Here is a 23,171-nt window from a genome sequence, read left to right on the forward strand (position 1 = left end):
TGAACTTGTAATCATTGTGTAGAGTTGTATTCATCAAAAACCTAAATTACATTTTAGTGATTAAATCTTAACTAAAATAAAGTAGAACTAGAATCAGTTGTCACTAGAAATATTCAAATTAGAGCTTTTTTCTTTGTCAGTTTCAGGAGGAAACAGATGGCTGCCTGAGTTACTTTTCATGATTTCATGATTTTAAATCTAACCATGCATCTGTGCTTTTGTTAAGGATGAGCGTGAACTCAGAGCTCAGTATTTGTGCCCTAACGTTTGGTCATTTGGTTTACCAGCTATTGTGTGTGCGTGTGTGTGTGTGGCTTTGGCTGTGGGTGGGCAGACTGGTATTATTCATGTGAAGACAAAAATCTTGTTTATACAGTCGCATTGTGGGGTCTTGAGTTCCTTTTAGGAACATAAAGCACAGCGTAAATCACTGAATTTTAGGGTGAAGACTTAAGGTTTCAGGTTAGGGTAATGGGTAGGGTTGGTCAAGTAGTGGTTATAGTCAAGGTTAGGGCAGGTCTCCAGGAAATTAATGTAAGTCAATGTATTATTCCCTGAAGTAATGGAAACAAGACTCTGTGCATGTCATGGATGTGTGTCTGTCATTTGTCTGGGAAAATAAGAGGTGAGGGTGATGTCATATGTGGTGACATCATTGCAGACGTGAATGGAGTGCAGATTAGTGGCTGTGGCTCTTTTGAACCAGCTCTCCACAGCTGCCCTGCCTTATCGGTGTGTTCTGCCCAGCCCTTTATCCCCTTGTGCCAGCTCTGCCAGTGTGTAAGCTCTAGAAATAGCTTCAAACTCAGCCCTATCTCCTCTGCCAGTCTACCAATCCAGGCTCAAATTGAGCATGGCAAAAGCCTAACAGCCACATTCTAGTCTCACTATTACCAGCCCTTTGGCTGGCCCCATCAGCAAAGTCACTTTGCCAAAGCTGAGCTCTGTCCTCATATGTCCAATTTTTTTTTCTGTCTGAGCTTCAGCATGAGCCCTAGTCTCCCAGCTGAACCGATGCCTGGTTGGCTGGTCATGATACCCCCGTCCTCCCCAGTCCCAACGACATGGGTGGCAACCACAACAGCAGTGGTGGCTGACAGGGAAAACAGCACACCTCATACCAGAGTTGACAGGACAAAGAGTGCACACACACACACACACTCCCACTGGAGCCACACAGGGGGGCAGGGACAAGCTGCGCTTCACCACACACACACACACACACACACATACATGTGATCCCCCGCACACCATATGTAGGCTCCACCCTGCACTAGGAAACAGAAATGGGAGGTGTAGTCAATCACTGAACAGGAGAGGGTTTAGCTTGAGTTAGTTAGTTGGGGAGATACAGCAAAGAAGCAAAGGGGACACATTTTCATCATTCCCAAATCAAAGTTAAGTGTCAGAGTACCATTAAATTCATTCATGTGGAGTGAAAGGAAACAAACAAGAGAGAGGAGTGTGAGTCCCATATCAGACAGCACAGGAAGTAGGGCATGCTCTGTACAGGGTAAGCAATAGAGGAGGGTGGGAGAAAAAAAGGAGAGGGAGCAGCAAGAGCTTATTCTCCACCCCTTGCCTTAAAGCAGCAGCGGGAGGAAAGAGAAGGAGTCAGAGAGAGAAAGAGGAAGAGAACCACAAGTAAGGAAGAGGAGAGGCAAGCAGCAGTCTGCTTCGGCAGCAGGAGGAAAAAAAATGGAGCTTTGAAGTCGCCTCTGCCCTCATCCATCTCTTCTTCTTCTGGCTCAGCCTCGGTTTCTCTCCCTGCCTGCCTGCGATTGTTCTGTGGAATTCTGACAATGCTTGGTGAGTGTTATCCTGCTTTTCACGTGTCACTCGCCATCCTTTGTATATTGGTTCGCTGGCGTTTTTCAGTGGGATATTACATTTTATATGAATGTGTGGCCACAAATGTAAATGTAGTCTCTCCATATAGAGGATACTTTACTGAGACTCTAAGATCTGTTTATACTCCAGCTGTGCTGTCCTGTTCTATTTTGCTTCCTTCTGTCAGTGACAATGCAAAGGAGGTTGCTCTCTTGTGTACACACACACACACACACACACATATATCCTATGCATACATTCAGGATAATCATTATTATATAATTGCTTTTAATTTCCAAAGGGCTTTCATTCAGAGTTCAGTGTGTTTATTATCACTGATATAATAAATAGTAGCAGAGATGATAATTTAGTTATGGGGTTTTGTTAAGCATATCCTAAATGTAGGAACATCATACAAAGCTTGCCTGTGTGACACAGTGCAGCTAGCTAACACAAATCAGATGACTGGACCACACTCTCAGGTCAGTCACTTTGACTGGCATTCTCAGTTGAGGTCATATGTTGGAGGCAATTAGCAGTTTAAAGAGAGGCATGTGGCCCAGGGACAGAGAGCTTGGGAGTCGGAGAGCAACAGCTCATTTCATTGTTAATAAACTGTAATGTCTGCACAAGAGAACATGAGATTAGTGAAAAGTCTTGTTAGTCATCATTTTATCCAGGCCTTGGGAAGTAACTCTTTCTAATTTATTCAACTCTTTTTTTACAATTTAAAGACGGTTTATTTATATTGATTACTTGATGGTGATTTTGATGTTTTCACAAACATCCCTGGTCCAGTTGATGCATCTTACATGCATCACATGGCTTTAACATGCTGGACATGCTACTTACAGGCATGAAATTATTCCTCAGTCATACATCAGGTTATTCCAGTAGTTGCGTTATTCTATTTTCATTTGTCTCATTAAGAAGATAGATAAGACACTGAGGCTGTCAGTAACTGTTCAGCGCTGCCAATTATCCATGCCACATCATGGAGGAAGAGTTTAGTTAAACAGTTTCCTAGAGAGAATTCAACCAAACATTTATTTTCCTCAGACATGGATTCACAGAAGAAAATCATCTTTGTTTTAGTAAACACATAAATGATAGTTGGATGGTTTTGTCTCGTAGTTTACTGTGGTATGCAGAAGTGTTCCAGTGTGAGAGCTCAGCTGGTGGTCCTCCTGATTGTAGCCTGATGTTGAGCCCGCCAGAACAAAACCAGGCTTGACGTCTGCATATTATGCTACAAGCATTAGTTTCAGTCTGTGTTTGTATGCAGTAACAGTGTGATTTCTTTTTTTCCCCAGCCAGGGGGACTGTATTCACCTGTGTTCATGACTAAATATTTCTGTACACATTAATATATGTGCACATATACAGATGTATTATCTTTTGTGCAAAATATGCAGTGTTTTAGGTCAGAGCTTGCTAAACAGGAGCATAGACGAGAGATGTTCGGGCAAGAAAAAGCTCCGTTTCACATCCTTATATATGCAGTGGAAGCAAGAGGGAGAGATGGAGGCAGAGAATATGAGGGAGAAATAAGAGAAACTGTAAGAAAAGCGAAGCAGATGACTAAAAAGGCAAACATAAGCGATTCAACAATAGTGCTCCAATATTTTTTTGAACTGGTTCATTCTAGGTGACTAAATGTCTTATGCAATGTTCATCCACCTTCAGAACTCAACTTCTACGATGTAGAAAATTAATTTCATGGAATTAAACAGTGGTGTATTTGGTTGTTAAATAATGTACTCACTTCCAAGACATATTTATGTTGCTGGGACAGACGAGAATAAATGCAGAGCTTAGTTTGGTATAGTGTCTTCGTGCTATCTCTACCCATCTCTTTGTCTTTTTCTCTGAGTGTTCTGTCTCTGTGTAATTACTCTGTCAAAGATCATCTCTGTGATGTCCATTGATTTACTGAGAGCTGATGAAGTGGAGCAGAACATTTAATCAGACACATGCACAGGGAGGGCAGAGAGGGCAATGCAATGCCACAACCAGGGGATACTCTGCCGGAGGTCAAAAGGTCTGCACTACTGGCAGTTTAGAAAGGGGGAGGGAGAAACCGCCACAGTTTAACACTTAATCAACAGCATTTAATCATGTTCACACTTCATGTATAAGCTGCTTTCTCACTGAAGCAAGAATTTTAAAATTTCCAATGTTTTCCATACAGTTTTATTGCATAAGAGTTTTTTATCCTTCCAAGATTTCAATGGTAGTAGTTCAGTTTCAATAGATAGTAGTTTTTGTTGTTTTTGTTTGGATTCACATCAAGTTTGAATCCACCAGTGAGCATTCAACTCTACAGGATCCAGCTATTTATAGGAGATTGCAGACATTTGTACAATTGTTTCGGCTTGTTTTTGTCAGAATTATCAAAGATTTAGAGGCAAAGTCTCAATCATAAAAGAAAAAGAGAATCACAGGCCTTATGCAAAATGTGTATTTTTCAAGTGTTTGTGTTCAGTTTGTTCAGTGCTTTGAAATTTGCAATGCTAGCAAATTGGAGGTTGGATTATTGACTTGTTACTGTGAATGAAAGATGGTTGAAGTACACTGCGTCAAAGACATTCAGTGACATTATTCTGCATCTCCTCACAGCTTGCCTGGGAGAGGATGAAAGAGGAGCATATGCTCATGATGGGGCAGCATTATCAATAATTGAATCACTCATTTGCTCTCTCATCCCCTGAAGGCCATAGCACATAGTCAGTATGAACAGCACGAGAAGAGAACTATCAAACATCAGTCCAACAGGTCTCTTTAGGTCCTCTCATTCTCATACTCCATCTCTGTCTTTATGTTGCTTATAGACACGCTGGCGCGCCGATGACTCAACCTGTCTTCTTTTTATCTTTAAGCCAGTGAGCTGCTTTACAAAATGAAATGCAGGGCAAGCTATAGGTGGATGCATGAAGGGATGGAAGGAGGGATTTTTAATGCCTCTGTTGCTTGTCATTTCCTAATACAAAGACAGCTGTTGATCTGCACTTTTACAGCATTTGACTGATATAAATGAAATCCCATTGATTTGGCTCTTTTCTGACTAGGATACCGACATTACAATGACTGATGCAGTTACTCATTTGTGGACTCACAGAATACATTGCATTGTCAATATTGTGTGCACTCCTGTTTCACTTGGTGGCTACTGTTGATGTCAGGGTAGGCTCGAATGGATGCAAATGAAATTTGGTATCTGTTTTTATATAATTAAATAATACGGCTGGTTATATAATATATTTCATTCAATGTCAAATCTCATAAGAAAACCAAAAGAACAGCAAATTAATGAAATCTTAGAACTCTGTAATTGTCCTTTTTTGTTCTTCCGTCATGGATCCACAGCATTGCACTGGGGAACATGTTCCTTCATCACAATGAACAAGGGCACTGTAGTCTATTTTTAGTCAATCACACAGACACCACCCCTCTTTTCTAAATACTAGTCTGTATTAATCTACATCTGAAAATAATCCCCAATAAATACACTATTTACTGCTGCTTGGGTAATATTAGTTAAACCTACTATCTGTCTGAAGAAAATGCTTTTTTTTTTTTCTGTAAACGACAGGCTGTGGGAAGTCCAAACACTTTGGTCTTTTCACTGAATTTTTTTTTTTTTTGAAAATAAGAAAATGTAGAATAATGCTGTGCTTATCCTATTGTTGTTCCTAATTACATTAACAAATTTAAGAATATTTTTGCCAGTTTGCTTGTTGCTTTGCAGTATTGCACCCAATAGCTTAATTCACCACAGATAACAAATTGATGTTATTAGCAAATGCTGTAACTGTTGGCAGACTTCTCATATCTCAGCGTATATATTGTCATTTTGCCCAGTGTATAGGAGAGAATACACTTTCACTTTTAACAGAAAAAATGTCTAATGAAACTTGAGCACTTGCAGCCTAGATTCAGTGCATTAGCATTAACATTTATTATTCTTCTTGGTCTTGCTTCCTTATTGCAGTAATAGACATATTCTCCCTAAACGAGTCACTGCAGTGTGGATGTGAATTCATTTTGCTCCTCTCTCAGTTGAGTCATATTTTTCTTCCTCTGCCCTCCTCTATCCTGACCTCCATAAACATCTACTTGTCCAACATGTCTCTCCTTCTCTCTGGACTTGTGGAAGCTTGCCTGGAATGTATTTTATTCATGGATTTTGCTTTTGCTTCTCTCCTTCTCTTCTTCTGTTTGCTTTACCTCTGTACAGGTAGGTGTTGCTCTACTTAACAGGTTAATGTTTAGCAGGGGAATAACTTCTCAGAGTCAGTGCCTCTAGGGAACTGCCTACAGACAGACATTTAGCTAAGAAAGCCTGGTCTCTCCCACCCTCTCTCATGATCCCATCCTGTTGCAGTATGCTGCTCTACAATTGGCTCATGACCTCACACATACCCACCCACCCACACACTCCTTGGCACAATTTGACATGTATTTTTCTCACAAAATCGCATGGAGTACAAATACATTTTCTGTTTGTACAGGAAGCGTCTGTGCACACACTAATGCACATACACACATGAAAACGTAAGTTGTGTAGCGTGCCATTGTTTAAAATGCTTTTTCATATGAACAGTGATGTTTTTTAGATGCTTTCAGCATTCCTCTTCTACTTCAGTGAATACAAACAAACTTCATAGCTAGAACAGGCTGACTCTATCTCACATTATATTTGGGAACAGTCACACTCCAGACAACCCTACGAGGTATGATATTATCTTGACCCAGACCAGAGGAATGAGGAAATCCCCCCTGGTGTTTAGTCTCCAGGCTTTTCCCTTGGCTTTGTAGTTAACCTTTACCCAGTCATTCTCCAAAACAGCAAGGCTTACTGGTCTATTTACTTGTGATAAGAGCAAGCAACTCTAATCCATTGTATCATTGGGAACAAATACATCTAGCTTCCTCCAGTTTCGCCACCTAAATGTTAGTTAAATAGTTTCAGAGCTGGGCTACCCATCCACCTAGACTTTGCCACTGTTTGGTTCACAATGAATTCCATTGTTGAGGTAGATGACTGCTACCGGCTCTTGTAGAGTTCCACTTAAGTCTTTTTACATAATAAACTCTGATGTAACTGTTGAATGCTCCAGTTGTAGTTTAACGAGCATTTTAATAATGCTGAAGCTGGTCCATGCCAAACTGGACCTGTTTCCATGTCATTATTTCACAGGGGGTGACTGACATTTCTGGGGCTTTAGCTTTTTTTGGAGCTAAAACATCAGTTTGATTTGAGGTGTCTCTTGACAGCATGTCTCAGCTGTGACATTGGTGTTTCCTCACTGGCTCACCAGCTATGTGAAAATAACCGTACGATATATCTGGTAGTTTGTCTCTTTCCTAAACCTGGCTGACCTCATTTCTCCTCCTCTCCCTTACTCCCTCCTTCCCCTTTTTTGTATTGCTCTCCTCTTTTTTTCCTTCCTTTTCCTGGAGTCTCTCTCTGGCCAAGGACCTCACATTTTCCCACAGAGTGTGGTGCTGAAGGCTGAGCCATTGTTTCCTGCTACAGGGGAACTCAGAGGGAGGAGGAGGAGGCAGGCTGATTTCCTGGCTGCCAACTCAGGGTCTATGTCATTGTGAGAAAATGCAGGGGAGACAGATCTGGTGATGGCAGAGCGACTGAGAATTCTAGGGACAGACTTCAGCACGAAATATAGATTTTGCTCTTTTTTTTTTCAGCGTAGCACCTAAATAACTTCTGTTCCTTTTCTCTATCACTGTGTTTGTATTTCAATCTATTTTAACCCCTCAATTAAGAGCAGAAGTACTTCATAGTACATGATGAGCTTTAATTTGGCAAAGTTTTCATTACAAAGCTATAAAATAAGCTGCATATAAAATTGTAAAGTAACAACTGTCTAGAAATGCACATTTTTGTTTATTATATGATATATTCTTCACAGATGTCAGGTAAGTAATAGCAGCATTGTTTCAAGTTGAAATATCATATCCAACCCACCAACACGTATCTGACTCTGTATTTTCTGTATTTCAGAATACTGTTTTTTACTACATCAATATAATCTTACACTGAAGTATGGGGATTTTGCCAAAGTAACAGCGCTGTCTTTTTAAATGAGATGTGGAGAGGGGTGTGTTAGTAGCAGCAGACATCCGTTGGGAGCAGTGTGGTGTAACTCCAAGGGCAGAGGCTCCAGCCACGTTCCCAGAGACTCAAAAATAGTCGCGAAAACACTGAGACCAGTTACTACTGAGGAATGCAGCCCAAAGTGAGGTTTTGCGTTTTGGGGATCCAGCTCTAGCGGGTACTGTTGGGCCATGTTTAACATATTCAGTAGATCGTAAGTGTCATTTTGTTTTTAATACTTGATTCATGGGTGTGCTTGCACAGCTGCACACTGTGGATTATGGAAACCTCTCTGCATCCACCCACGTCTCACTCAGGACTGTACATTGTGGTTTTATCTGATTGTCTGACATTTTTGCTACACAAATGCCATAAAGTACTTTCCGAATACAGATACAGTGAATACAAAGAAACATCTGGATTCATAACCAAAAGAGAAAAAGTGTAGTGCAGCTGAACAGTTTGAGAGGAAGGTGCTGAGAGAAACAGGAGGACGCGTTTAGACATGAACGTGAAAAGTATTCAATGCCAGAGGCAAATCTTTAGCTTTTGAGTGCAGACAAGATGTTGGTATTGAGAGCATGCTCTAGAATGTAGAGCTCTCACCTGTCTAAATCTGGTATTAATACAAATACGACTGTGAAAATCAGAATAATGTGGGAAAAGGTTAGGTTAAATGCTGTTTTTGACATCTCAGGGTTGCCACTTTGTGTAGGAAGAAAGCCTCTGCTGTTGTTCTCTCCTTGTGAACTTTTGACTGTTTCTTTGTCCAGTACCACAGGAGTGTTTGAATAGTCAGGTCAAAAAGTGAAAAACACACTTCCTCATCTCCTTTAGTCCTTTGCACTTTTTTTTTTTATTAGTTCCCCAAGCACTTATTAGTTAAACAAGAGTTCAAGAACAAAAGCAATCTTTCTTATAACTGATTTATATTTTCTTCATGCTAAAAAATAGAAAATTATGCATTTTAATGTGCAGCTTGAGCTGTTTTACTTTGCAAACATGCATTAATTTAATGGTAACTTGTAAACTTATATACTCAGGCACACTGGCATGCATACACAGATGCATACACCACTTCTATGACCTTGACGTGCCATAAGTATTCTCAGCCTCATGATCACAGCTGAGTCATACCCACTGATATGTGACTATCTTGCCCTTAATAGTCTCTTACTGTTGCTGTGGAGCTTTATGAATAAAGCATACTTGTGTATGTATGTATTGTTTCTCTCCATAGTTGATGTTGAGGTAAATTAAAAATGATAAACTCAAAGTAGAAAATATGTATTTGTTTTTGCATACACTATATACTATGGGAGGGAGTTTGTACAATTACGGTAAAACTAAAAATAGCATTGTATCCGTGGTGTCATATGTCACCGATTGATGCCAGGAAATCATAAGTTTTCTCTCTTCTCTAGTAGTCTTTTTCTAATGTTAAACTATAGTGAAAGATCATTTTAAAGAACCAACCACACCAAAAGGCATTACACCCTTTAATAGTAAGATTCTGTTCATTTATTTATTATTTTTTTCCATAACAGATTTTCTTCTGGGGTGGATGAAACCGGTTGCACACATCTGTAGAACAATGTTTTTTCAGCTGCTTAGACCACTATTTTTTTCTTCTTCTACTTCAAAATACTATAAACGTGTTCCATTAGTTTCAACACAGGAGCCATACTTGGCTTTTTTAAAATGTTTTGTATGATTTTTGCAGTCTGTTTTGGATCATTGTCATATTGGACATTTCTTCTCTTGCCAAACATTTTGAGACTGGGAATCATGCTTTCATTCAGTATTTGTTTATAGTGGTACGTATATGTCATCTCCTGTACACCTTCTGCACCATAGCTGTCAGGGTGGTCAGCACTATGTGACCACTAGTCCTAGCCAGGGCCACTGCAAACATACTGCACCCCTCTCTGATCCACACAAATTTATTTTGGTTTCATGTGACCAATGAAGTGTGGGCAGTATTTATCAGGGTTCGTTTTAATTGAAGGGTTAATTTTGCAGTATTGTCCTGTTGCAATGGTTGTGATGTCAAGAGCAATAGTTTTCTTCCTGGACACCTCTGATGATGTTGAATTTGTGCTGTCAGAAACTAGTTTCAGTGATTGCAATAATCCTTCTGCCAAATCAGAAGCTCTTATCCATCTGTTTTTAATGCAAGACTGCATTAATAGCAAATTGTCCATGGCGTCATTGGAGAATGTCCAGTGCCCATTCTGCTATAGCTTTTCCTATGCCTCCTAAGTGCTGCTGCAGTTGTGTTTAGACGTATGTTCAGTACCCTGTTCAGTATCCTCCTCCATCTTTATGAAGCCTCACAATCTGGTATCTTACTTGTTTGGGTAATTTGTGTTTGATACAACAGGATCAAATTAAGCTGTGGTGCTTTGGCTGATGTCATAACTTTGGTCATACAATTACACTTTACTGAACAGTGACATATTAGTCCAATTAATTATTATTGATTTGTAATCTTGTAAAGCCATAAGTGTTCATGATGTTTTTTTTCCCCTCACATCACAAATTAGCAATCATTGAAATCAATATACCAATCATACCCCATTGGTAGGCCATTAATCATTAGTATGACTCTTGCCCTTTGCCTCCTGACCTGTCAGTCATTAGTGCAACCTTTGACCTCATTATAAATTCTCCGTTAAGGAAATGTTTTGGCTGTCCTATTTGGATTTGCTCATTCCCAGTTTAATTACTGTAGCTATGCACACATTGGGACTCATTCTATTACAACAAGATGCATTATCTGTAGAAGCTCTATAAAGTCTGATATCTTAAATTGCAGTCCTTAAACCTTATCTGGTAAGAGAAATAATTTGAGTAAGAACAATGTACCTTGTGTCACATCCAGCTGAGCTTGGCACAAATCACTGCACTCATGAACTCACCACAAATGTTTAAAACCTTTTCTCACAGATCATCACAGTTAATTGGCATGTTATGTTTTGCAGCTGCTATTTTGATCTTCTGTGTCCAGTGGTTGTATTTGCAGCCAGCTGTTCTGTTCCCTTACATTCTGCACATGACCTCAGAGCTAAACCCCCCCGGCCTGCTCCAGAGCAGCTCTTCAGTGCTCTGTATTGGGCTCCTGCAGTGAGTGTCCTAGCAGATGTTACACTGAATTACCTCTCAGCATAGCAGGAAGGCTACACTCTCACTGTAATCAAGCTCTGTGTGTGTGTGTGTGTGTGTGTGTGTGTGTGTGTGTGTGTGTGGGTGTGTGTGGGTGTGCGGGTGCGGGTGTGTGTGGGTGTGCGGGTGCGGGTGTGTGTGTGTGCGTGTGCGGGTGTGTGTGTTTTTCCAAACAGCCTGGCTCAGGGACTATGTTAGCTCTTCCAACTGTTGTCCTCCAACCACCCGTTCACAGTTGCCAGTCAGCCTCTGCCACTATGAAGTGTGTGTGACATCCCGGCATCCCTGCAGACTCCTGGAGGAGCTGATCATTTAGAAGCTATTAAATGCTAAAGCTCCCTCCCTCCTTTCCTGTGTATGTGTCTCTTTAGGGGTGGGAAGGGGGTGGGTGGGTGTGTGTGTGTTTGCATGTGTCTCATTCTTGCCTTTAAAAGCTTCCTTCCTCCGTGTAAATGAAAGGCCATCTTTGTGCCGGGATGTTCCTTCTATACTAGCAAACGTGTGCTCCCATCTATAGCTTCAACTGGTTCTTTTTTTTCCTTCACAAAAGTGGTTACACCATAGCTTTATTTTTTTTATTCCTTCGTTTGGTGCAGTAACACCTAGACCCACATCTCTCTCATCGCAGTATAATTTCTTCTTTGTCTTGTTTGCATTAGGCTGCTAGCAGTGTAAGAGCCTAAAGAGCCGACGCTGTCAAACAGCACAGGTGCTGCAAAGCACTAATGCACTGGATGTGGACCAAAATAGACACGACAATGTACATTTCTGTGTTTTTCCTTTCATTGTCATTGTTATTGCTTTCATTGCACATGGCACAGTCAATCAGAACTCACTGAGGTGAGGAGCAAAAAAGGAGCTTTTGGCTGGGAGTGTCAGCCAGTTGTGCTGTATGGAGATGTTCCTCGTACTGGTGTAGATAATGGTATTGGAGCTGTTACATTAGTGGTGTATCTTTAGTTAACTTTAACCTCTGTCTTCAACTCTGGAGATCATTCTTTCTCTCCAGTGTCTGACATTGAAGGAGGTTTGCTCTGCTGCTCTGTTGACTGGATTTTCTGCCGTCCCTGATAGGTGCTTGGGCTCCAAGACCTGTAGCCACATGTCAGTGCTTCAGCTCACACATCCACTGTTCTGCACCAGCAGCATCTGACAGGATCCCCCTCATCTCTTTCCCTAGTCTTATCTTGACTCTTCTTTCGGTCTTTCACTGAGGGCCAGATGTTTGCTTTATTGTCTGTGTTCTCCTGCTACCAATAACCCAACTGTTGACTTCAGTGCAGATGACAGTCGACAGCTGGCAGACTGGGGCACAAAAACGTACATTTTCATAGGTTTATTGCAAAATACAATTGCTGTTGTATTGCTGAATAATGAGCAAAATGAAGACATCAATATGCAAAGAATTCTGACACAGACTGTGGTAAGATTTTAGATTCCTCTCTGAACTGATAGTGCCTCATTATTCATGCTGAATACTGAGAAAGACTAACTGCATCTGCCTGGATCAAATGTGTGATCAGGCCCGTGACAAAGTGCTCTGCAGTGTGACAGACAGTTATTTCATCACGGCCTGTGGTCCCTTCCACTGTGTCAGCGCCAAAGCAGTGGGGATAATGAACACTTTATTGTGTGAGGCTTGATGCATGAATAATGGCTTATTTGTCCAGTTGCCTGTATCTGCAGTGCATGTGTTTCATAATCAGCCTTGAACAATTACTGTGTGATTGTGTGTGTACAGTACATGTTTTGCCATTAACTCTGCTTTGATGTTTGGGTTATGGTGCAGGTGCTTGCAGAGTGGTTGGTGTTGTTGATTGGCTAGAGTTCTATCTACGAACTGAGTGTTGGAAGTTTGTGTATTTAGATTTGATTGTTTCTTCTTCTGTTTTATGTAGATTTATTCTGAGTTTTATTGTTCTTTATTGTACTTGTAAAGCAATTTGTACTCTTTGAAAAGAGCTCTATAAATAGTGTATTAGTAATATATGATTATTATTATTATGACTTATTCTAATTATTATTACAATCATTGTGCTGCAGGTCTTACAAACACATTTTATCTGTTTTCACATTTCCAGGTTGCTAAGATCATGTCCAACAAGGACCATTTCTGCTCATTTTCTCTCAACATTATTTGAAAGTTGAGACAAAATATGTCTCATATATACAAGGATGTAATTGTAATATATATAAGAGATACAAACTGGGGCTAGTGATTTATAATATTTTCATATTCAAAGCATTCAGTGGGAATTATCTGCATTCATTATGTTTATCTAGTAATTTTTCCTTTAATTTTACATTTCATTTGACACTTTTGTTAACTTTTGGTAAGATATATAATAATAAGTTTCTGTAACCTTAGTAGGATTAAATAGTTAGGTGTCATCAAAAACTGAGAGGACACTAATTTGCCATTCATTATGTATTTGCCTGGCTCTGCTTGTTGATATGCATGCCTACCCACACAAGTATCATGTGTTTGTTTGGTAGAGAGTATTATTAACAAGTAATTGCTGTGCCAGTCTGAAAGTGGAAAGCATATTGATTGTTTTAAAGGATGGCCTAACGGGAAAGCAAAATGCTGTGTAAACACTGCAGGGCAGTACCCACAGTAAACACCATTTGCAAGACTTAACATCAGGCTGCTCAACTCTAGCTGAAGCTAAAGGTCTCTCTTGAGAAAAGTGTTGTTTGTTTTAGATTATGTCAGAAGCTTTAGCTTTGATCATTAGGGCGTTTTCATGTTGTTTATTGTGGTGGGGTAATAACCCAAAAAAGGTATTATTTCCCATGGAAAAATTAACAACACTTTCCATGTGCTATAACGTGGTCTTGTTGTTGTAGGCCTGGGTGATAGTAGTTAAACAGTGCATGTTTTTGTAGCATCCTGTAAGATGCACTGCTAGAATTCAGACTATCTTCAGTATAAACAGTCCCTTTGGGTGCACCCAGCTAGCCATCCAGTCAGTGTGTTAGAAGTGCTCTGACGCCTGTACATGCTGAAGGTTTCAGACTATATCAGTTCTCAGACAGGCTATCAGATGAACTTTTTTTACAGGCTGCAGAGAAAAAGTATACTGGGCACAGCCCAGACCCACTCAGAATCCATTAATCTGCTCTGATCTCCCCGGTACTTATTCCTAACTGAGTTTTTATTGAACCTTAGCAAGGCACAGAGCATCTAGTTCACAGACTGTGCTGATAGGATTTAGCCTGATGCAGTGGCATAGATTCCTAAATAGTAAAAGTACATCGACATTTCCAGCCCATTTAGGTCTTTGAATTATGAAAATCTAATGCACTGAAGCAATAGCAACTTAACTGTGGAGCTATATGTGTTGTTCAGCAATGAGAGGACATTTTGGGTGGTCGTGCTCTTTTTGGACTATTTTAAAGTTGGAGAACAAGGTTTTATGTTTTGAACCACCTGTTTTTAATTGTATTTTCATTTGAAAAATTTCTGGAAATATTCAAGACCGATAAAGACAGATGCAAATAATACGTCGTCATCATACATATGATACATCTTGATTTTGTATTATCTACTTCTGCTTCTTCTACTGTAAACAGAGCACTAATGCCTTGCCATGTCATGTATCCTCTCAAAGGGAAGGCCAAAAGATAGAAATTAATATCAGCATGCAGAAGTACAACAAACCCATTTTGAGTACAGATGGAAGGCCTGTTTTATGGCACTCATCATCCTCTTAACACTAGAGCTCCTGATAAAACACTATGAATAAGAAGAGAGAAATTCATTCATAAAAACACAAATTATAATGTAATCCTGACATGTCCTTTTGAATGTATTAGCATAGATGTACCTGTTGTGTGTGTATGTGTGTCTCTTTAATTGTAGTATACAATACTTTTGCAACGTTTTGACCAGGTGCTGACAAAGACTGTTCTTTGTAAATTGACCTTTTTAATTATGTATTTTGGTACAGGGCTTTCTATAGCTTGCTGTGTAAAAGCTACTGGACGTTTCTGAGCTGTCTGAGGCCTTAGTATCACATCTGATATTTAGGTGGTCCAAATGAAGCCCTAAGATGATGATGAGATAGAATTATTGGTGACCATTTGATGAGAAGACAGTGTGAGAGATAAAGAACGGGATATGTACCAAAAAAAAAAAAAAAACGCCTAACATGAACTATTCCCCCCAAACTCTGGATACGAGAAAAATGCAGGCAGAGTATTGGAGGAATGTCAAGGACAAAGAAGGACATTTTCTGAGAATAGACAGTGTTGGGGGAGGGGGACCAGAGACCAGAGAAATGAAGGGACGAGGACAGCAAACCCTGATGGTAATGCTGGTGTTATTTGCTGATACTGACATGAACAATGTGTCACACGCTGATATAGTTATAAGCAGATTTCACATGCTAGACAGTCTTTCACTCTCATTACACAGTGGCCCACAATAGGCTGTAAATTACATGTTACAGTACAATTTAATACAGTGCCATGCAGATGACAGAAATCATTTCATACTTTCAGAGAATCAAATCATTTCCACTGACACTAATGTTCTTATAATACAATATGGAAAACAAAAAAGACTTTGAATAATAAAATATATTTTCTTTTAGAAGATGGATTTATCTCTCTGTGGTAATTTTTCTTTACAACATGTACAATATTAGTTCAGATGATCTTGCTTTTGCCAAGCTACACCAGCACCATGTTCTAGTGCATCTTTACATGCACAATATTTACATACTTTTAATCAGCTGTGGCTAAATATTAGAGCTAGAAGCATGTATGGTGCCAGATCATTAAAATATTTGATAATGTTGTCACAGGTTGTTTCTCTGTCTCGGTGTGTCGGACATAGAAATACCATTGTTCTCATTTTTAGAGTTTGGACATGAAGTCCCCATCCCTGCCTGTCTCTTAACATGCCAATAGAAACCCCTGTTTCCCTTCTCTTCTTGACTTGACTCGTTCTCTGTTCTGCCCAGTACCCAGTCAGCCAATCACAAAGGAGAGCTACATGCAAACACACTTCCAACTGCAACTGTGTTTGTGAAAAGGCTATGATCACCCAAAAACTGAATTCTCATATGCAAAGCTATCCCCGAGCAAGTATTTTCCCCTCCTTTTATTTCATAGGGTGAGTTTTGTGTGAGTGACTGTGTATGTCTGTGTATAAAGAATAAAAGGAGAGAGAGTCCAGATTATTATCCACTTCACATTGGACAGTGGATTTGACAACAAAGCTGGCTGACTGTACAAAGGGCCGCATACTAATCTGTGAGTCATTACGGCTGCTGCATTTTTCCTGGAATGCTCTTCTTCTACACACACACACACACGCACGCACGCATACACACACACACAGAGTACATGGGATTAGTGTATAAGATGTCCATGGACGGCATTATTAAAAAAATGTTCTCACTCATTACACTAGCAATTGACCCTCGGTCTTCCTCATCCTGCCAATGTCTGAGTGTCAGGGGCTAATGTTCAAGTAACTCGCCTGTCGCTGTTCAGATTCGCTTTTCCTTCTCTTATATTTCTGAAGCTGACTGGAACTTGGGTGATGTCGATGTTCGACTGGCGTTTGACTAAAGATGGCAGTTACTTTTAGTGCACTTTATGACATCTTGGACAATAGCCGGATGGTTGTCGAGTGGAAAGTCAAATTTTGAGCTAAATATTAAGCTTAATAACATGGATCCCTGATATCCAGCTGTGTGGAGACACGCTTGCTTTTTCCTGGTGACAGTCTGTCTAACCTTTCTAAAAAGACAAGAGGTAAGGCAGCATTAAGCACAGATACTAAAAAGCTTTTTCTACGTATCATTTCTGGCTGGAAACGGCCAGGAAGACGCCTGTCTTAGTGGGAATATTGAACCCTTTCCAGTATACTGAACTTCAAGCTCTTGTCTGAAATGTCGACTCGTCTCTGTTGCAATATGTGAACCGTGTAATTTAGTGGTTTATTACAGCAAGCCTCAAAGCTCAGCATGCCTGCACATTAACATGCTTAAGACAAGTTAACACATTCAAATAAGTTAATAAGTTATTATTTATAACCTCCTAACATGCAGACAGCTAGAAGCAGCTAGTTTACCCATGATATAGAGAGAAACTAGTATGGCAAGGTCACTTCTTCAGTTATTACTGTGGTTCATAAAATGGTTTGCTCTGCTCGCTGAACTTTCCTAATCCCTTTTTCCTGAGATTGTTTTTTTTTAATATTTATTTCTTTGTTTTGTTATTATCATTATCAGTAGTAGTAGTTGTAAAACACTGACGTTTCAAGTTGTCACAATCACAAAATCATTAGCAAGTGAGCTTAGATATGGGTTTAAGAACATGTGTTGTTCCACAGTAGTGTGCAAGTGTCTAATGCTGAGAACTCATTGACTTCCAGGTGAGTGGAGCATCCTGTCTTCGTCATCATCACACTCTCTTCCTTCACACTCACCATGAACATTCAGTGATACACACAGTGCATATGCTTCCTATCTCTCACTTCCTATACTCAGATTCTGCTGGGTGACTCAGTTCTTCTCCCTCTTGTTCTCCACTCTTAGATCTCATCTGATGCCAAGGCTGAAGGAGTCTCGCTCCCATGAGTCATTGCTCAGCCCCAGTAACGCTGTGGAAGCCCTGGACCTAAGTATGGAGGACGAGGTTATCATCAAGCCTGTTCACAGCAGCATTCTTGGGCAGGACTACTGTTTTGAGGTGAGGAGGCACACTCATCCACACAAAACAGCACATTCTCACTAATAGCCCTGGTTTATTAAGGCCCACACACAGCCATACATCTAGTGTTTCTATAGAGTTACCAACAAACAGGAAGTCATCTGGAGCTCCGTAAGTAAAGGTTTTCATTTTCTGTCAGTCTTTAAAAAAAGTCAAAGCATTCAAGCTACATTCAGAGTGCAAACATTCAATCACCAAGCTGCTGTAATCAATTTTTTTATTAACAGTCTATCAAATGACTGAAATGTAAAAGGAGTCACAGTGGACAATTTAGCTCCTAATGAAATAATTTGGGTGGCCAGACACGACCCCAAATGAATGTTAATGCTGCTCTGTTGTATCTGCTGGTTGTTTATAAAGGCAACTGTGCTATAACCACAGCAATATGTCAATGCTTGTTTTCCTGCTATTTCTCCATAGAAGCTAATTTTCATTTTAAATTGTCCACTGATTATTTTCTTATTTAATCTGTATACTGTAATTAATTAATTAAAATCAATTAATTTTCTGTCCATCAACAAATTAACTAGTTGTTTCACCTTTTAACAACACTGACATATTGTACTGACAAAATTCAATATGATTTCTCAGACGTAAAAGAAATAAAGCTCACCTAACTGTCAAATTATCCAGACTTACATATTACATCTCTTCATATCTCTATTGCAGCTCAAGTTCTCGACTGGATGCTGGTGGTCAATTACAGCCAAAAGTTTAGATACAGCTTTTCTTTATTAAACAAGTGACAGTGGTTAGCTCCTGCTGACATTTCTCTGGTTGCAGAAAATAAATGGTAGCACACAGCGTAGTTTGATGAGTTGCTGGGTGTTTGAATACTGATGTATTCTCAAGATCATCATTGGAAGGAATTTCCAGCAAATTATGGAAGACATTGGCATTACTGTAAGAATTCACATATGCATATGTATGTACAAACCTGTGGAAGCTATTTTGGGCCTTAGGGAAAGAGTAATTAGGAACTAAGTTTAGTAAAACTATTTCTGTTCCACTTCTTTTCTGTCATTGGTATGCATAAGTTTTGTTCATTATAGCCTTCATTTTGCTTCTCCCTGTGTCGCGGCGGTAGGTCACCACCTCCACAGGAAGCAAATGTTTTTCCTGCCGTTCATCAGCCGAGAGAGACAAATGGATGGAGAATCTGAGGAGAGCGGTACAACCCAACAAGGTAATTATGTAAATACACAGTAGGTACGACCAGACTGTGTGAAGTAATTCATATACAAGTGTCCCAATTCCAAACCACACTTGCATCACTGGTAGAGATGGTGTTGACATTGTTTGGTAACTCACGCAACAACACAATCTAATGTTGCCTGAGATATAAAGTATATCTCAAGAGCAAAGGACGCAGAGGTTGCAGGCGAAATACCAAGATTCCTAGAGTGTTTTCCTCTTTTGTGCAGCAATGCCATCTGTAATCTTGACAAACACAGCTGTGGCAGAAGGAGAGTGGGAAACATTTCAAGACAAGAAAATAGTCACAGCGTCTTTGCTCCTTCATCTATGATTATTTAGCAAATTGCTCCGTAATTAGAATTTTGGGAAAAAAAAGTTTGCTAATAATGTTAGTCCTCCTCCTCAGCTCATTTGGCAAGGATGTGTTATTTCTGTTTCTCTCTTTTTGCTGTGGTTTTTAATTATTCTGTGATCTTGAGAGATTAGATACAGTGCAGTTTTTTGGCAAAAATAAAAACTGGAAAGCGGTACAGAGATTATTTGGAATAGCATGAGGAAATTTTAATAAATAGAAAAACAGACTTTCACCGATATTACTACTGCAACTACTAGCAAGTTCAATGGGAATAAATTTAGGTATGTTAAAAAATGTTTTAGTTTTTGCTTTTAGTTTTCATCTATGGTGATCTGCAATGACAGATTTGACAGGGGATAATGCTTGATACACACAGGTGTCAACCTGTTTAACTTTGTGGTTTAGATGTCAACATTTGTTACCATGACCTCGCCCTAACATCTTTTTGTTGCTAGTGTTTGGTAAAAGGAAGGTGCTTGTATGGTAAAATATGTTCCAAGTGTCCATATGAGATATTCTCAGTGAAAATGGAACAAGAACATCTGAATGCTGAATCTGCACAATACAGTTCCTGTATAATTATGGGTAATTATCGTAATAGGCAATTTAGGTATCACTTTTGTGGGGTGGTGACAGCAAATACATTTCCATGTGAATGAAAAGCCATATAGCAAACTGTAATTTCTAACTGACGATATGGTGCATCTTCATTTACTGTAGAGAGTAATGTTTTATGTCAGTATACAGTACAAATTTGGAGAACTACTAACAGTCCTGATAGGGAGCTCTCCTGAACACACACGCATGTGACACCAACACTAAAAAAATCTCTTTTAATCTTTAGGAATTAATTTGAGCAGAGGAACATTTCTACAGGGACTGAAGACAGCAGGGAGGGAATGTAAAGATGTTGATGGTGTCTACAGTATGGGAGTCAGAGGGATGTCAAGAGACAGAGAACGCTGTGTTTATGAAACATTGTTGATTTCCTATTTAGTTGAGTCAAATGGTTGAGCAGTCCTCTCCAATTAAGATGCACTGGCTGACTCAGCACATGAATCATACGAGTCATGGTATTTGGCATGTTTTGGAGAGTTAAATAAAGAGGGGAAGTGACTGCTTGTCACTGTCGGCGTATGTAGGAGGGATTGTTTTCTGGATTTGTGGAGGATGGACCTGGATACAAACAAGAGAGATCCTGTCTTGAGGTTTGGTGCAAGAATACGACATATGGATTAGTGGAGGAACGTCACATCTCAGGCTAAAATGGGTGAAGAATGTGGGAATTCAGACAGAGGGGAAATTGAGTAGTCTTCTCTATCTTAAAAAAGGTCAGGTTTGATGGTTTTTGGAGGGCAGTATAGGGGTATAATTTTTTTTTAGTTGCAGATGGAACTCTGCCCTATTTTTTTAAAGGCTATGAATGTGAGGTCAGTAAAATAGCCCTGACATTTGCCAAAGATTTGACTGAGTTCTTCTCAGAGGTAAAAAGTGGAACCCTCCAACTTTTTATTAGCGTGTGATGATGACAAATGACCTTCTTGACCAATACATCTCCAAATGTTTGACAAATTATCTTGAATACTTTTTAATGCATCAACTTTTAGCTCCCACTCAAAGATGATACACCTTGAATTAACCAGAGACATTAAAGAGTTTAGAAACACCAGATATTAACAGAAACATTAGTGATAAATAGCCTTTTGTGCACCAAGCATCCAGATACTATTGTGCATTCTTAAGCAGAGCTGCTAGTACTTCATGGATAGGCCTCTTCGTGATAATGAAAGGCACTGGTATTTCTTTCTATTAGCTCCTCTTCATTTTCTAAGGTAGTTTTTAAGGCAATCTGAATAATGGGCCAAAAATATGTCCCACTCTTGGCAAAATCAATTGATACAAGAATGGGTTAGCTCTCTATGAAATAATGTAGGAGTGGAGTTCTTTACTTCTTAAAGACTGGAAACAGAGGAGAGAAAGGCTTTGAAATTGCTGCTATGGCATCTGAAATATGAATGTACTGTCTGAGCTTCCTAGCAAAAATTATTTTAATCAGGATTTGAGGTCGGTTGTCATTTGGCTCTTATTTATTAGTTTCTGTCTTTTATTTGATTTTAGTTCATTGGTTTACTAGATTATCTTTTATGGGTTACTGCCATTATCATTATTTTATTTATTTATTTGGTAAAACCATTAAGTTCTTACTAAACCATTACCTATCTTCACTCTGTTTCTAGGACAACAGCCGTCGGGTGGAGAACATGCTGAGGCTCTGGATCATTGAGGCCAAGGATCTGCCAGCCAAAAAGAAATACTTCTGTGAGCTTTGTCTTGATGACTCACTCTACGCCCGCACAACCTGTAAGCTCAAGACTGACAATGTGTTTTGGGGTGAACACTTTGAGTTCAATAACCTGCCTGCTGTCAAGAGCATCACAGCCCACCTCTACAAAGACACGGACAAGAAGAAAAAGAAAGATAAAAACAATTACATTGGACTTGTCAATATCCCCGTCGCAGCTGTTACTGGGCGACAGTTTGTGGAGAAGTGGTATCCAGTCAGCACACCCAACCCCCCTAAAGGCAAGACATCTGGGCCTATGATTAGAATCAAGGCACGCTATCAAAGTATGAACATCCTTCCCATGGAGATGTACAAGGAGTTTGCTGAGTACACCACCAATAACTACATGCTGCTATGCTCGGTGCTTGAGCCCGGAATTAGTGTCAAGAACAAGGAAGAGATGGCGTGTGCACTGGTCCACATTCTACAGAGCACTGGCAAGGCCAAGGTTAGTACCACTAATATGAATTATTTCCAGTTTTTCTCATATTGGTTCTGTCCATGGATAAATAATAGATAACAAAGCCAGAATATCAGACCATTACCTGGCCATGAGGTACTTATGTGGTATTATAAAAGCACACAGAAGCTAACTTTTCCTCTGCTGCCTGCTTTACCCTACTGTATGAACTCCTGACCCCCGCAGCTGTAATACAAACTAGACAAAGACAAGATAGACAGATGGCCTCCACTTGCTTCACCAGAGTGCATTACATTTTTAACTCAAGCTAATCCCTTACATATATCCCCTGCAGTGCTTTGTGGAATACTGATGTAGGACAGAAGAACAAAATATACACCACTGTCTTTAGCATCGCGAGCACAAAGAGATGGATCTACCACAGTAGAAGCTCCATCTTCGTTGACAGGAGGCCATTGGACTCAGATAATCTTCCCAAAATAGTTGCATTTTACATTACTTTGACAGGACAGCATTTGTCTTTTGAGTATGGTTGACATTTGCGTTGGCATTTTGATGCAACAAAACCATCAGAACATGCGATTGGAGAATGAAAGTCATTTTATTGGCTTCTGATGAAAATAATGGGATGCACATACGTTTAGAGCTAATCTGACTGATCATTTTGATCAAGACAATTATATATGCAGCTTTTCTCTTTTCTATCATTGTGAGCTGAATAGTTTTGGCTTTGTTCTGTTGAGTAGACTGCACATTTTATATTATTTAACAGTTTTATTTAAAAGGAGAATTGAGTTTAATCAGTAATGAAAATAATCATCATTTGCAGCCTTAGAGATCTTTAATAACACCAATGGCTTGAGCTCATTTCCAAAGCACTTCTAATGGACAATATTTTTGTTAGGGAATAGGCATCTTGTTGTCCTACTAATGTCTAGGAGAAATAGATGTAGAAATAAGCCTGCAGCTTTTAGTGGAATCAGGCTTTAGGCTGCTGTTTTCATCATCAGTG

The 23,171-nt window shown here is 39.6% G+C and overlaps 1 protein-coding gene across 11 annotated transcripts in view; it reads left to right on the forward strand.

Annotated features, from left to right (window-relative positions):
• The window catches only part of LOC113124176 (disabled homolog 2-interacting protein), a 105,054-nt gene that overhangs the window by 56,217 nt on the left and 25,666 nt on the right, over positions 1 to 23,171 (forward strand). For 7 of the 11 annotated variants that reach the window (XM_026296668.1, XM_026296666.1, XM_026296669.1 and 4 more), the window contains 3 exons: positions 17,668 to 17,821; positions 18,930 to 19,028; positions 21,632 to 22,186. In XM_026296668.1, the coding sequence (XP_026152453.1) occupies positions 17,668 to 17,821; positions 18,930 to 19,028; positions 21,632 to 22,186 (808 nt within the window). Of the gene's footprint in view, positions 1 to 1,561; positions 1,810 to 7,978; positions 8,163 to 13,631; positions 17,505 to 17,667; positions 17,822 to 18,929; positions 19,029 to 21,631; positions 22,187 to 23,171 lie in introns of those variants that run through there. The other 4 variants (XM_026296671.1, XM_026296672.1, XM_026296670.1 and 1 more) reach the window with 4 other exon arrangements.

This window comes from Mastacembelus armatus, chromosome 12 (genome assembly GCF_900324485.2).
Source record: "Mastacembelus armatus chromosome 12, fMasArm1.2, whole genome shotgun sequence".
Lineage (NCBI taxonomy): Eukaryota > Metazoa > Chordata > Actinopteri > Synbranchiformes > Mastacembelidae > Mastacembelus > Mastacembelus armatus.